General features: G+C 52.3%; 5 protein-coding genes across 5 annotated transcripts; 3 read left to right on the top strand and 2 right to left on the bottom strand.

The window, feature by feature from the left end:
- Positions 1-236: 236 nt before the first annotated feature.
- BO86DRAFT_311918 (CAAX prenyl protease RCE1) lies at positions 237-1447 on the top strand (the record flags this gene model as incomplete). The annotated part of the gene is made up of 4 exons (XM_025667931.1): positions 237-291; positions 344-410; positions 450-843; positions 914-1447. 4 exons carry the CDS (start codon positions 237-239, stop codon positions 1445-1447), a joined length of 1050 nt encoding a protein of 349 aa, XP_025528192.1.
- A 920-nt stretch (positions 1448-2367) lies between these two features.
- Positions 2368-3171, bottom strand: BO86DRAFT_409609 (putative cell surface protein; the record flags this gene model as incomplete). Its single annotated transcript, XM_025674429.1, has 2 exons — positions 2429-3171; positions 2368-2376 (listed from the first exon to the last, which is right to left on the bottom strand). The coding sequence occupies exons 1-2, from the start codon at positions 3065-3067 to the stop codon at positions 2368-2370; spliced, it is 648 nt and encodes a 215-aa protein (XP_025528191.1). The 5' UTR covers positions 3068-3171.
- A 1741-nt stretch (positions 3172-4912) lies between these two features.
- Positions 4913-6570, top strand: BO86DRAFT_429660 (uncharacterized protein; the record flags this gene model as incomplete). The annotated part of the gene is made up of 4 exons (XM_025675649.1): positions 4913-5222; positions 5395-5513; positions 5630-5732; positions 5886-6570. 4 exons carry the CDS (start codon positions 4913-4915, stop codon positions 6224-6226), a joined length of 873 nt encoding a protein of 290 aa, XP_025528190.1. The 3' UTR covers positions 6227-6570.
- A 2425-nt stretch (positions 6571-8995) lies between these two features.
- Positions 8996-10564, bottom strand: BO86DRAFT_338251 (putative alcohol dehydrogenase). The gene is made up of 5 exons (XM_025668978.1): positions 10198-10564; positions 10013-10140; positions 9792-9951; positions 9274-9742; positions 8996-9211 (listed from the first exon to the last, which is right to left on the bottom strand). Exons 1-5 carry the CDS (start codon positions 10407-10409, stop codon positions 9008-9010), a joined length of 1173 nt encoding a protein of 390 aa, XP_025528189.1. The 5' UTR covers positions 10410-10564; the 3' UTR covers positions 8996-9007.
- Positions 10565-10803: 239 nt separating this feature from the next.
- Positions 10804-13183, top strand: BO86DRAFT_338248 (transketolase family protein). Its single transcript, XM_025668977.1, has 3 exons — positions 10804-11083; positions 11138-12245; positions 12294-13183. The coding sequence occupies exons 1-3, from the start codon at positions 10935-10937 to the stop codon at positions 13164-13166; spliced, it is 2130 nt and encodes a 709-aa protein (XP_025528188.1). The 5' UTR covers positions 10804-10934; the 3' UTR covers positions 13167-13183.
- Positions 13184-13542: the final 359 nt, after the last annotated feature.

Genomic DNA, 13542 nt, shown 5'->3' with positions numbered 1-13542 from the left:
CAAACTCGGCATTTACAGCCGACGTCGTGTTTCCCTCCGTTCCCTTTGTTCATCTTCCCTCTTGCATTCTCGAGGCTATTGTTCGTCTATTTACTCGGCCCTCAGATGAACAGCCTGTGCAATTGAGGATTCTCCGGACTCATACTCTCATGTGGACTTGCTGACATCGTGGTTGATTTGGGTTCCATCTTTAATCAAACTTTCCTCATTCCGATCCGAGCACTGATCGGGTTATCATGGCCCCCATCAACTTGCTCACTCGTCTCAGGACGCTTTACTCCAAGGATTACGGTAGGCTCTTCACGACACACTCTCTCAAACTGAGTGCTGACACCTTGTCCAGATGAACCAGCTATCTCAACGGCAGCAGCTGCTTTCTTCTCGGTAAGCGATCAAGACAGCTCGTTGAAGTAGAGAGCGATGAATCGCCAGGTCACCTTTGACTGAAGATGCGGATTCCAGGTTTTCCTGACTCTTCTTTACGTGATTCCATTCTACGTGAATGTCACTACCCGGCCTTCCCCCACTCTGAGTCGCGATGCACCATCAGTGATCCGCGCGCGAATCCGCAGCGTGACCCTGTCATGCATCGCGAGCACGCTCATCGTCGCATGGCTGATCATCGGCAAAGACGACGGGTCTCTGACGGCGGCCCTCAAACTCCTGGGGTGGTGGCCCATCAGCTTTGCCGACATCTTCCGCAGCCTGCTGCTGACAGCCATCCTCTTCGCGGGGCCATTGTTCGAAAGAGGCATCGCGGAGGGCGAATGGAGGGAGTGGATCCAGGGTAGCCGCATCAGCGCGTCCTTGCGCAGCTGGATCGGCTGGAGGAACTACGTGGCGGTAGGTTTGAGCTGTCATTCTTCCCGGCACAACAGCGTGGCTAAGCACTAACAAACAAAAACAACAACAGGGCCCAATCACCGAGGAAATCATGTTCCGCTCAGCGATTGTCCCGCTGCATCTGCTTGCCAAGGTGTCTTCGGGCCACATCGTCTTCGTCGCACCCCTGTACTTTGGCATCGCACACGTGCACCACTTCTACGAGTTCCGCCTCACCCACCCCGACACCTCGGTGATCGCAGCGTTGCTGCGTTCCATCTTCCAGTTCGGCTACACCACCGTCTTCGGGTGGTATGCCACTTTTCTTTACCTGCGCACCGGGTCGCTCCCGGCGGTCATTCTCGCGCACACCTTCTGCAACTGGTGCGGACTGCCCCGGTTGTGGGGGCGGGTCGAGGCAGGCGTACCCATTGGGCCCCCATTGGCTAAGGGCAAGGGTGGCAGCTCGGATGAGACGGGATATGGGCAGTTGGGCATGGGCTGGACTGTTGCCTACTATGTCCTGCTCGTCAGTGGCGCGGTGGGGTTCTACTATGCGCTGTGGCCGTTGTCGGAGTCCTTGAATGCGCTGGCCTCTTTCTCGAGTCCGCATAAGAGGACGTAATCAATGAGAGGAAAAGTGGTGGAGCGTCAGCATTGATGTTTGCGTCTGGATTTGATGGACGAGGACGAGATCGCCATCTTTTACACATATATAATATACTTTACTGCGGCCTGAAGCAGGTAGGACATATGTTGAGGCTTTAATTTGTGATTAAGGAGATCAACATCTCTTGTTCAATAGTTTCTAATACAATGTATCCATATTCACCAGTTGAATTTCTTTCTTTTTTTTTTTTTTTTTTTTTTCTGGGCAGTCTTGATGCAAGGATCCCTCACTGCTGCCCAGCACACTCTGCAGAAGCAAACATGGTCTGATCCAAACGCGGGGTATCAGCCCAGACCCAGCACTGACTTCTACGGTACTGTACAGATGTCATGTCGGGATGTTGAACACGTATGCGCACGTGCAGTGGTTAACATAAGCAACCCTTAGCATGACAGTGTAATTACATAGAGACACATCAAATATCTCTGGTCATTATCTAATCCCATCAGTCCCATCTGAAGTACAATAGCTTCTGAGGTATAGTAGCTTCTCAAATACGCTTCAAATCCACTATTATACCCTGTTCACACCAGCGTTGACGTTAAGACAAGCTTGCATCCCAAGAGCTGAGATCTTAGCAAACCCACTAAACTCCAAGCTCTGTCACAAATGAATCTCCTACCCGCGATAGAGATCGATGGTTAACTCCATCACCTGAGGCAATAGCCATGGAAAAGTCCCGCACAGTGGCTAAGAACCCACGATCACCAACTACAATTGACTCCCGATCGACCGTCGAACTCAATCAACCCACAAGCTGACACGAGCCACGGCCCGTAGCAGATAGCCCCTCCGTAACACCCTCCACCGAAATACTATACAGCCACCAATACTCGTACAACGCAACCTACCAACCAACTCCGAACCTCAAAGCATCACGCCCCCTACAAGCGCAACAGCCCCAACCACCACCACCGCCACCCCCGCACTCCGCACACGGAACCCAGCCGCCGCCTCATTCCCCCTCACCACCCCAGTAGTGGTAGCATTCACGGCAGCAGCCGCCGAACCCGTGGCGCCGGAACTCGAAGCCAGCACGGCTGAAGCCGCGTCGCGTGCGGAGTCGCTGGCCGTGGAACCGGTAATCTGAGCCGCTGCCGCAGCAGCAGCAATACCGGTAGTAGTAACCGACGACGACGAAGAAGCAGCAGCAGCAGCAGCAGCATCAGTAGACGTAGACGCAGAAGCGTACACGCTTCCACCACCACCACCCGCAGTAGCTGTGATTGCACTGGTGCCGTCTGTAGCCTCAGCAGCACCACCACCAGACGTACTCGTCGTCGTCGTGGTCTCGATCAGACGGCCGCCTGGACCCCAGCCGGGGAGATAATGCGTGGGCACGGGCTCTGTGCCCGAGTAGAGTGGACAGCCCGGGACGGTGGTCTTGGGAGGCGCGCGCCCGCCGCCGCAGTCGATGAGTTCGCAGAGCTCGCCGGTGTCGGGGATGTAGAAGATCCGCGTGAAGATGCCGCCCACGTAGGTGGTGGAGGAGGTGCAGGGGGGACCAATGTCTGTTTTGGCGGCGACGAGGGTGAGGCCTAGGAGGAGGGAGATGGTGGTCGTGAGGAGGTTCATGGTTGTTGCTGTTGTTTCTGTTGGGTGGTGGCGGGAAGTGAGGGACTGTGGTGAGGACACGAAGGAGAGAAGGGGGTATAGGTGATAAAGAACGACACACAGAGGGTAGAAGCAGGAGAACTAGGTTCAGGCGTTTCGAAAGGGAATAAGCGAAGTTATATACGAGTCATATACAAAGTTAGTAGCGTTGGAAGATACGCTTGGCAGGGAGTGGGTTTGCTGCTCTGACAGCTGACTGGTGGGAATCCCTCCACTGCGTCCCTGATTCTAGCGCCACATCCCCATTTTTGGTTCAGGGGTTCGAGACCCTCATTTTCGAGAACATCGGATCGTGCTGGTCGGGCTAGATCGCTGGCCATGCTGCTGGTGGAGGCTTACTTGCGAGGTGACCTGGTGGATGATGGATGATGGATGCAAGAAAGAGGAAGGTGGCCGTGAAGCACCCTGCCGACTATCTCTGTAATATGTTCCAACCTCAACCTTCTTCTTTAATATTGTCTGAATCAATAGCTCTCTACGTATGGTTTCCCTGATAAACACTTCATAGTTCTGTTTGACCGTCGTCTCGAGCATAATTACAGGCATGTTTTCAGGTATGTTTCCGAGTATTGTTACAAGCCTCTTTTCCAGCGTTTTGCAGACAACCTTGCACAATGCCCATGTGATCAAGCACTTTGATCAAGCAATCAACGCAATGCCACTCAATGACCCAACATTACATCACTCTTTCTTATTTCAGATCCTCAGCGAGAGAGAACAAAGTATGTCGGGGGCAACCGATCCAGAGGTTCCAAATCCGCATCATGATTTCTGTTCGCTAAACGGCGGCTCCCTTGACTAGCAAGCAGACTCTGAGGGATTTGCTCAAATCCGGTCCAATCCCTCAAGGGCCTCCTGTGCAAGTCTGATGCTCTTCTCATCCGCATGCATGGCAATGGAACATAGTTCCGCATCACGTCTCGTTCGCTTGACTCAAGAGATTAGACGACAGCATAATTCCCCTGTCGCCACTCTGTCTCGGGTGCTCTTCAGCGATCCGAAAGTTTGTCTCTCCCAGTCGCTGGAATCGTATTTCCAAGGCTGGTTCTATTCGATTGCATGGCCATCACGTCCTGTACTGCGTAATCAACGCATAACTCAGCCGTACCGTGGGCAGATCCCAGGTGAGAGAGAAGATGCCTCGCGATGCTAGTTCTTGTTGCTTTGCTGCTTTCCTCATGAGACGAGAGACGTAGCTGAAGATGTTTGACTGATGAGAGACTTCATGATTGAAGGCAGATCATCCAGGGTCTCCCTCGATCGAGTCCCATCTTCCTAGGACCAGTATAGCCCTAAACAAGATGATTGATAGTATTCCCATTCAAAGCTGAATCCAATACTCTTCCATTTGATTCCAGTGCTCTTATCTCACAGGCGTGGACGCTCCGTGGATCGGGCGATTTGGTCTACCACCGTTACTCCCCAGAGGGACGAGCCCAAGCAATGTAGAAGAGTGTACACTCACGATTTTCTTTCCTTGTAAAGTTTGACATCGACTCATCGAAAGTTTCTTCGTGGCGGCTTACCTCACGATGAAGACGTAGCTGGTGCATAAAAGAACTTCACCCTCGCCCACTTCTTCCTTCTTTCACCAACTTCGTGCCACGCTTTTACTTCTTCGCTATCGCTCAAGAGTCTCGCTGTCCACGAAAATTCGCTTCTCCTCCCAACTGATATTCCCCCTCTAACCTTTGATAACTATCGCTTTACACAAGCTTCGTTCATCCACCATGAATGTGCCTCCTCCTCATCATTTCACTGGCCAGCAGGAGTGGGCTAGCCGGCAGTTTAACGGACCAAATCATCATGCTGCTCAGCATTTTCCTGGGCCATTTTATCCTGTCTTCCAGCAGCAGTGGGCTGCACCACCTCAAGTGTTCGGCCCTCCAGTATGGCCACATCTTCAGCCGCAGTGGGCTGCACAAAAGCAGCCTCTCTTTAACGGCTTTCATCCACCCCCATTCCAGCCACCACTACTACTGCCTCCACAACATCAACAACAACATCAGCATCAACATCATCACTACCATCATCAACAACATCAACAGCAACATGTGCTTACCGACGAGAACGCACAGTATCTTTGCCCAAGGGGAAGCACCCTCTTGGTTGGCAAGTAAGTGCTGCTATCCCCATCACCATCGTCATCGTCATCACCATCATCATTCCCATCACTTGCTGCAACTGCCACTTTCATCTGTTTTCGCACAAGGGAAAATCAGTCATACTAACCCCCTCATGAAAACTCAGCCTGAGAAATGAGATTCTCCCTTCCACAATGTCCGCAGGCATCAAGGTGGCAATCTTCGAACGGTGGGCATTCGAGTGCTGGGTGAGGATCGTGAGGAATCGGCGGACCCTCCCTGGGACCCCAGGTGGCAGATATGTCGGATTCGTCACTTTCCGAGTAAGTCTTTGATCCTTCCTTTCGTATGCCTAAAGAGTCAAATTAGCCATCGGCTTTTTGTGTGGAATGCATCCCAGGAGTTTTGAGTCACACTACTAACCATGTGTGGACTGCAGACTGTCGAAGAAGCACAACGGATCTTGACAGACGTCCAAGCAAATAATCAACCGATTGTACTGCATGGGATGCGTCTGCGACTTGAAGAGGCCAGGGGAGAAGGTAAGGGACTTCATTCCTTTTTCTTCTGATGAAACAAACAACCTTGCTCTGATCTGGTTTTGTTTATTTTTTGGATCTTGCTTCGCTCCTTAATGGGATAAGGTCGGTTTTCCATCCGTTCGTCGATACTGATATCTGTTCTGAATCGTATAGGCATCCACCCACAGCCCGTAGTCAATGGGCCTAGAGCCAATGGACACACGGCCAATGGACACACGGCCACCAGGCACACAGCCACCGGCCCAACAGCCACCGAGCACACAGCCAATGGACCGACAGTCAACGGACATGTAGTCCTAGTAGTGAATGGGCACACAGCCACGGGGCACACAGTCCATGGGCACACAGCCGAACAGCCAGCAGCCGAACAAGCAGCCGCCGAACAAGCAGCAGCTGAAGAGACCACGAACGTGCCAGCTGCCCCTGCTACCCCCTCTTCTTCAGGGCAAGAGTCGGCTCAGCAGAGTGAGGCTACCACACCTGCATCCGAATAAACGCGATCGACTCTGTGTCGCGTCTTTCTATCTGCCTGCCTGCAAGCGACGGTGTTTCTGAGGAGTTCCTTGTTTATTGAATTTTGCACTGTTTTGTTATAGCTTGAGCAGTTGTTTTGCCCCGTGCAACCATGTCGATGTTCCTCTGCCACGTTTGGTATAGCCATGTTTGGTGACTGCCGTTTGGTTGGCATCTTCTTGGGGTGTATTCTTTGGGACATGGCTTTTTTGAAATTGTGTTGCTGTGTCTTGTGAGATTCCTGTATTGGTTGCAGCAGTGCTATGTCTTCTTGATATTCTGATTGTCGCGTCCTGCGGTTTAGGTTCTTGTGTTGTGTTATTAATGTTTCTGGCTGATGAATGATGTGAGTGTGTGAGTTTGCTTTCCCTCCGTGCTTACTGTGAACGTAGATAGTCTAATCACTTGTAAGAGAAGTGAAGTGTAAGAGAACTTGAGTGTAACGTAGGTCAACAGAATAATAGCGAGAGGAAATACGATCTCATTTCGAATTTTTCTTTCTCGCCAAAGAAGACAAGTTTTGTGGGAAATCGAAGAAACTTTACAGGGTAGTAGGACCGAAATGAAGTCAAATTTGGGCTGGATTCGGACACGTCAACCAGCGTTAGTCAGCGTGGCCATGTGGTTCCTATTTATATATATATGGTGGGTATCGATGAGGAATGTGAGACTTATACAATTACTGCCAAGTATCACAGGCGACTTTTGAGGGTATGTATACACACATATAGCACTGTACACACAAAGTAGGTTATTAGGTACTGTAAGTTGTGTATATCTACTTCCCGTTGCAGCAGCACAAGCCCACACGTCCGTTGCCGAGCATGTCGCCAGGACACGCTGCAGTCATGGGGCGGCACCGCCACCCACTCTCAACCTCCTCGCCTTCTCGACCAATTGCTCTAAGACCATCTGCCTCACGGAGATCGTCAACCGACACCCAGTCTGCAGCAGCCGCCTGACGGCCCCCGTCTTCTCGTCTCGGGCGCCGAGATTCTTGAAGTTGATGCGCGTCAGATCGACACACATCCGCCACACGCTCTGCAAGACGTCCTCCCACGACTCGCCCGTCGTCGGCGTAGCCAGCGTCACATCCTTCAGCTCCAGCGTCTCCAGACCGCGCACGGCCATCTTCCGGATACACGTCCGCAGGATCGCGGCCGTGGACTCGATCCTCCGGACGGAGAACACCCGGATCCGCGCGGAGGCCAGCCGCGCCGTCGACAGCGCCTCGAGGGTATTCCCCGTGGGATGCGCGCGGCCGCGGCCGACGATGCGCAGCTCCTCCAGCGCCGGGGTGCCCTCCAGCAGTTCCCAGACGATCGACGTGCCGCGGTATTCCCGGAAGAAGTCGTCGTGCAAGTGGAGCACGCGCAGGTCGCGCAGCACCTCGGGGTACAGCGCGGGCACGATCCAGTTGGGGAGCTGGAGGACCTGGTACCGGGTCGTGGTGGGCTGCTCCAGGAATGGCACGGCGCGCAGCGAGGCGTGGATCTGAAGTCGCTCGGGCGGGATCCCCGCGTCGTTGAAGATGGTGAACATGACGCGCACCACGTCGCCGGCGTGGATGCAGTCCACGGGCCAGTCTGCGGGCTCGTCCAGGTGGAACTCGAAGTCCCGGCACTCGGTGAACGCGGTGATGAGATCGCAGCGCAGTGCCCAGAGTTCCGGCAGCGCGAGCGGGTCCTCGATCTCGCCGCACAGCGCCAGCCTGTTGAACGGGGTGTTGGGCCCCGTGTACGGGTACCGGATCACCAGCCTTTTGACCAGCGCCGCCAGCGGGTTGCCCCGTGGCCGGGCCAGGTCGCAGTGGATGCGCAGCAGGCTGTGATACGACAGGTTCGTCTCGACGGTATCGAGATGCCGCGCAAAGATCGCCTCCGTCATGGGCCCCACCAAGTAGTGCATTCTCCGGGAGACCTGGCGGAGAGAGAGGAAAGTCGGCTCGTCCACGTACTTGGTAATGTATGGGAAATGCTTGGCAGGCATCGACCCTAGGTTGACAGGAGACATGTTTGGCTGGTTGAACTTGATGGACGAGGCAGAGGCGAGGAGATGGACATAGAAGGGCTTCAGGAGTGCAAAAGCAAGAATGACATTCGACGTTGGGGATTGGAGATAGGTCAGGGTGCACTGACTTTAAGTACTCTGTTTTCCCTCAAGAGATCTCTCTTGATGTAAGTCTCTCAGCAAGACCATCTCAAATAGCTGGAGCATTCCTGCAAATCGATGATATTCTTTGTTTATGCTGGCTGTGTCTTCACCTGGTGCCAAAGTAACCTCTCCATCTGGCTCAGATAGCTCCGAACAAAGAGCATTGTCTTGCTCTGCAGCAGCTCTAAGGGCATATTATCTACCCGCAATGTGAACAATCACTTGTGCCCTAAGGTTTTATTGTTGAACACATCATGAGACAATGCATGCTATTTTCAAGTTTTCTTTTTGGAATAACAAACTGCATATCACATATGTCAGTCAGATATCATCACTAGCCTAGTAGACTATCCTCAAATCTCCCAAAATCATGGAAAAAAGTAAACATCGATGCTAACCTCATGATTGACACAAGGACAATGGTAGTTGAACTTACTTAATGTCAACAGCTTCTCGGCCTCGTACTTGAACAGTAGCATTTCATGATACGCAGCTGCGGGATCGTGCATCCGAAGCTCATATTATGCTCATGATGCTCTCACTACTCAATTACTGCAGGTTATCCCTAATAAGTCGTGAAAGTAGAATCCATGTATATCTTGTCGGGTCTATAGTGTTGCTTCTACTTCATCCAGAACAGTCACCTTGATACTGCCGTTGCGCGGATCAGCACATAGCTCAAGTGCGTCCACAGCTCTTTCCAACGGAAATGTATGCGACACAAGCTTCTTCAGATCGAGGATTCCTCCACTGAGACAGGCAATAGCAGGTGGCCATGTATCACGATAACGATTGATGAACCGCAGATCGATCTATCCAGTCAACATTTGTTAGCCACGCCACGAAGAAGGAAAAACTGGCCTCGGATACTGACCTCGGCCAAGGAGATATGCATGAACGGAAGATTGTTCATAACCGACTTTCCCACCCCAATGACGACCACAGCGCCGCCTCTCCGGGCTGTAAACGCCGCTGTACACACGCTGCTTTCTACTCCGGTACATTCGAGAACCGTCTCGGGAGCGTTATACTCCCTCGACCCGAACAATGCTCTGATTGCCTTGGCATTACCCTCCGCATCCAACGAGCCATTTACCTGATATGTGATGCAGCTGGGGACAAATTCTTTGGCGAATGCGAGTCGCTTGGGCTCGATATCCGTGATGACAATAGGATGGGCCCCAGAGGCACGAGCCGCAGCGAGCGCAATCAGTCCAATGGGGCCTGCACCACAGACAACTACTCCACGACCCAATTGGAGACAAGCCACTTGGATCCCACGCATCACGACGGAAAGCGGCTCCAGCAGAGCACCTTCAGCGTACGAGATGTTATCCGGAAGTCTATGTTCTCTCTTAGATACAAGCTCTCAAGAGCGTTTAGGAAACGTACTTGTGGAGCCATTTGGCAGGATGCACTTTATAACGCTGGAGCGTCCCGGCATAGGGGTAGACACCTGCAAAGTGGACATCTTCGCAGAGGTTGTAACGGCCGTCGTCGCAGAGGAAGCAGTTTTCGCATGGGACGCCTGGTTCGACAGCTACTCGATCGCCTAAGCAGACAATTGAATGAGTACCCCGGCTCGATTTCCATGTTATACAAGAGTTACTCACCGGGCTTGAAGTCGGTGACACCCTCTCCACACTTCAAAACGACTCCCGCTGCTTCATGGCCGATCACACAGTCACCTTCAAATACCAATTCTCCGATTCTACCTGTTTTCCAAAAATGGATATCTGATCTGAATGCGATGCGTCAGAGAGCACAGAAACTTCCATCGACAGCTTCATTTGCGTACCCACAGATGCCGGTGGCCTTTATGTGCAGGAGAACTTCGTCTCGTTGTGGGGCATAAACAGGCGCTGGGACGTATTTCAACTTGTGATCCGCAGTAACCTGAAGAGACGGATTCGGGAATGACGGCGCGAGCAGCTCTGGACCCGCCGTCGCCGATTTAACGCCTGGAACAACCGAGGGCGCAGGCTGGGGGATCTGGAAAGACGGAGACATAGTGATAAGAATGATAAGGCTGTCGAGCTCACTTCAATGCGCCCTCTGAAGGGCCCAGGGCCCCGGGGGATTTTATCAGACTCATCGTTGGAGAAGAAAGAGGCGGCGGCCTCCTTCAAAGCAGAAGATCAGAAAGTACAGTAAGGCAATCCGAGCCACAGATAGCCGTGGATGTTGTGGAGGTTGTGGTTCGGACCAGGGAAGATCAACCCCGCAGTGCCCGCATTTTAGCGGGGGGAGGCTCGACTTTCCCCGCTGAGTTATCGGCGCTACCACCTACCCGATCAAGTAATGTGCATATAACTGCCGTATACGAGTAGGATCCATCATCCATTCTTCCATTGCTCATGATCTGATCTGTGCTGTAAATGCACAACTCTGGGTATCTCCCAGTCGAGAAAGCAAAACCGCATCCCATGATGAATTTCCCCACGCTCCCCAAAATCCGTTATTTGTTATTCGAGTGTTATAAAGAGCCCCCTGCCTCCCTTGCAATGTATTTTCAACAATATCAAGCTTGTCACTATGGCTGTCGGTCTCGACCACTCACTCGTTAACGGCGCATCGGCTTTGCCGCTGGTGCGCCAGCTTTCCGAAGATCATGACCAAGTCTTGAAGACCTTTCGTCTTCTTATTGCTGATTTGTGTCAGCAGTTCGGTGGAGGCCATCCTGGGTAAGAGATTTGCCCGTGAAATAGAAAATTGAACAAAGGAGCTGACTAGAATAGAGGTGCGATTGGAATGGCTGCTATCGGAGTCGCACTTTGGCGATATGTCATGCGATATGCCCCCCATACTCCTAATTACTTCAATCGCGATCGTTTCGTTCTCTCGAACGGCCACACCTGCCTGTTTCAATACACATTCTTACACCTAACTGGATACAAGGATATGACTTTTGACCAGCTAAAGTCGTACCACTCCGACCGCGTTGATGCACTGTGCCCAGGCCACCCCGAAATCGAGCACGAAGGTATCGAGGTTACAACAGGGCCTCTGGGCCAGGGTATTGCCAATGCTGTTGGTCTGGCCATGGCTACCAAGAACCTTGCCGCCAAATTCAACCGACCTGGCTACGACGTCGTCTCGAATCATACTTGGTGCATGATTGGCGATGCGTGCCTCCAGGAGGGTGTCGGACTCGAGGCCATTTCTTTTGCTGGACACCTCAAGCTCAACAATTTGACTGTCATCTACGACAACAACCAGATCACTTGCGACGGATCCGTCGACTTGACCAACACGGAGGATGTTAATGCCAAAATGCGTGCTTGTGGTTGGGATGTGATCGATGTCGAGGATGGCTGCTATGATATTGAGGGCCTCGTCCAAGCACTGGAACGTGCTCGTGCGTCTCAAGAGAAACCAACATTTATCAACGTGCGAACAGTGATTGGCCTGGGCAGCAAGGTCGCAGGAATGGCGGCCGCCCACGGCGCGGCCTTTGGATCTCCTGATGTTGCCGATATGAAGAGGGCCTATGGATTCAACCCAGACGAGACATTTGTCATTGGTGACGAAGTCCGAAGTTTCTTCAATGATCTTCCTTCTCGGGGAGAAACACTCGTGCGAAACTGGAACTCCCTTGTCAAACAATATAGCGCAGAGCACCCCGAGCTGGGAGCAGAGTTCCACCGTCGTATGCGCGGAGACCTTCCCACCAATTGGAAGGACCTGATTCCTTCTGAATTCCCAGAGAAGCCCACAGCCTCGAGGGCGTCTTCCGGGTTGGTATTTAATCCAATTGCTAAAGAAATTGAGAACTTTATGGTCGGAACTGCTGATCTCTCCCCATCGGTGAACATGATTTGGCCAGGGAAAGTAGATTTTCAACACGTGGGTAGAATCCATTCAAGCAGATCGACTCACACTGACAATTCTTAGCCCGATTTGAGAACCACATGCGGCATCAACGGGAACTACTCCGGCCGGTATATCCACTATGGTGTTCGTGAGCATGCCATGTGCGCCATTTCCAATGGTATGGCCGCATTTGCTCCCAACACTTTTGTCCCCATCACATCATCATTCTTCATGTTCTACCTCTATGCTGCACCTGCTGTTCGCATGGGTGCCCTTCAGCATCTTCAGGTCATCCATGCGGCGACTCATGACTCGATCGGCATGGGTGAAGACGGCCCTACACATCAGCCCATTGAGCTCGCAGCTTTATACCGCGCTATGCCCAATCTTCTGTACATTCGTCCAGGTGACAGCGAAGAGACAGCCGGCGCATGGATTGCAGCAATTGAGGCCAAGAAGACTTCCACGATTATCTCCACTTCGCGCCATGCCCTCCCGCAACTGAAGCAGACCCGTCGAGACGGTGTTGCACGTGGTGCATACGTCCTTGAAGAAGCCGACGATGCGGCCGTGACGCTGATCGGAGTGGGAGCCGAGCTATCCTTTGCACTGGAGGTTGCTAAGCACTTGAAGGAGACTCGGGGGACTGTGGCGCGGGTCATCAGTTTTCCGTGTCAGCGACTGTTCGAGCAGCAGTCTATTGAATATAAGAGAGAGGTTCTGCGGAGGCATCAAGATATTCCGGCTGTCGTGATAGAGCCGTACGCTCCCAATGGATGGGAGCGGTACGCCGATGCAGGTATCTCTGTTCGTCGGTTTGGCCACAGTTTGCCGGGCAAGGCTGCGTACAAGTTCTTCGGCTACGAAACCGGGGTGTTGTCGGCAAAGGTGAGCGACTATCTTGGCCGTCTGAAGAAGGGAGAGGCACTTAGAGGTGAGTTTGTTGACCTGTAGATAATAGTACGATAAATAATCATGTGACAATGCCATTTCGTTTATCTCGCTGGATTTTCATTATAATTGTCTCAGCTGAGAGAATTGAGAGTCCTGTGATGTCGTGAATGTTTGACAAATGATTATTTACCATACCTGTCTGAAGCCGACGTCGACTTCATAAATTCTACGTTCACTGCATGGGCGAGGGAAACAGTAACTCAGGCATGCAATGATCTCCCTGGAGGTTTCGAGCATAATATCGTGTAGCCACCACAGCCTCGTGCATGCAGTCGATTTGGAAATACCGTTCAAGGTATGTGGTCTCAGAGCCAGGGTGAATGCGTACTCACGCATACAGCAGGGGTACTCAAAGAGTTCGGTCTCTTGAAGGATC

The sequence above is a fragment of the Aspergillus japonicus genome, assembly GCF_003184785.1.
Source record: "Aspergillus japonicus CBS 114.51 unplaced genomic scaffold BO86scaffold_21, whole genome shotgun sequence".
NCBI lineage: Eukaryota > Fungi > Ascomycota > Eurotiomycetes > Eurotiales > Aspergillaceae > Aspergillus > Aspergillus japonicus.
The sequence above is the reverse complement of the archived record's forward strand: the minus strand, read 5'-3'. Positions and strand labels throughout refer to the sequence as shown.

What these genes read in the sequence shown, in the direction of transcription:
- BO86DRAFT_338251 (XM_025668978.1), bottom strand. Translation starts at nt 10,409, where the DNA reads ATGTCTCCGTCTTTCCAGATCCCCCAGCCTGCGCCCTCGGTTGTTCCA. An exon ending in AAGGCCACCGGCATCTGTGG is followed by an intron (nt 10,141 to 10,197) that starts GTACGCAAATGA and finishes CATCGCATTCAG; the next exon opens with ATCAGATATCCATTTTTGGA. An exon ending in CCTGCCAAATGGCTCCACAA is followed by an intron (nt 9,743 to 9,791) that starts GTACGTTTCCTA and finishes GAGAGAACATAG; the next exon opens with ACTTCCGGATAACATCTCGT.
- BO86DRAFT_338248 (XM_025668977.1), top strand. Translation starts at nt 10,935, where the DNA reads ATGGCTGTCGGTCTCGACCACTCACTCGTTAACGGCGCATCGGCTTTG. An exon ending in TTCGGTGGAGGCCATCCTGG is followed by an intron (nt 11,084 to 11,137) that starts GTAAGAGATTTG and finishes TGACTAGAATAG; the next exon opens with AGGTGCGATTGGAATGGCTG. An exon ending in GGAAAGTAGATTTTCAACAC is followed by an intron (nt 12,246 to 12,293) that starts GTGGGTAGAATC and finishes GACAATTCTTAG; the next exon opens with CCCGATTTGAGAACCACATG.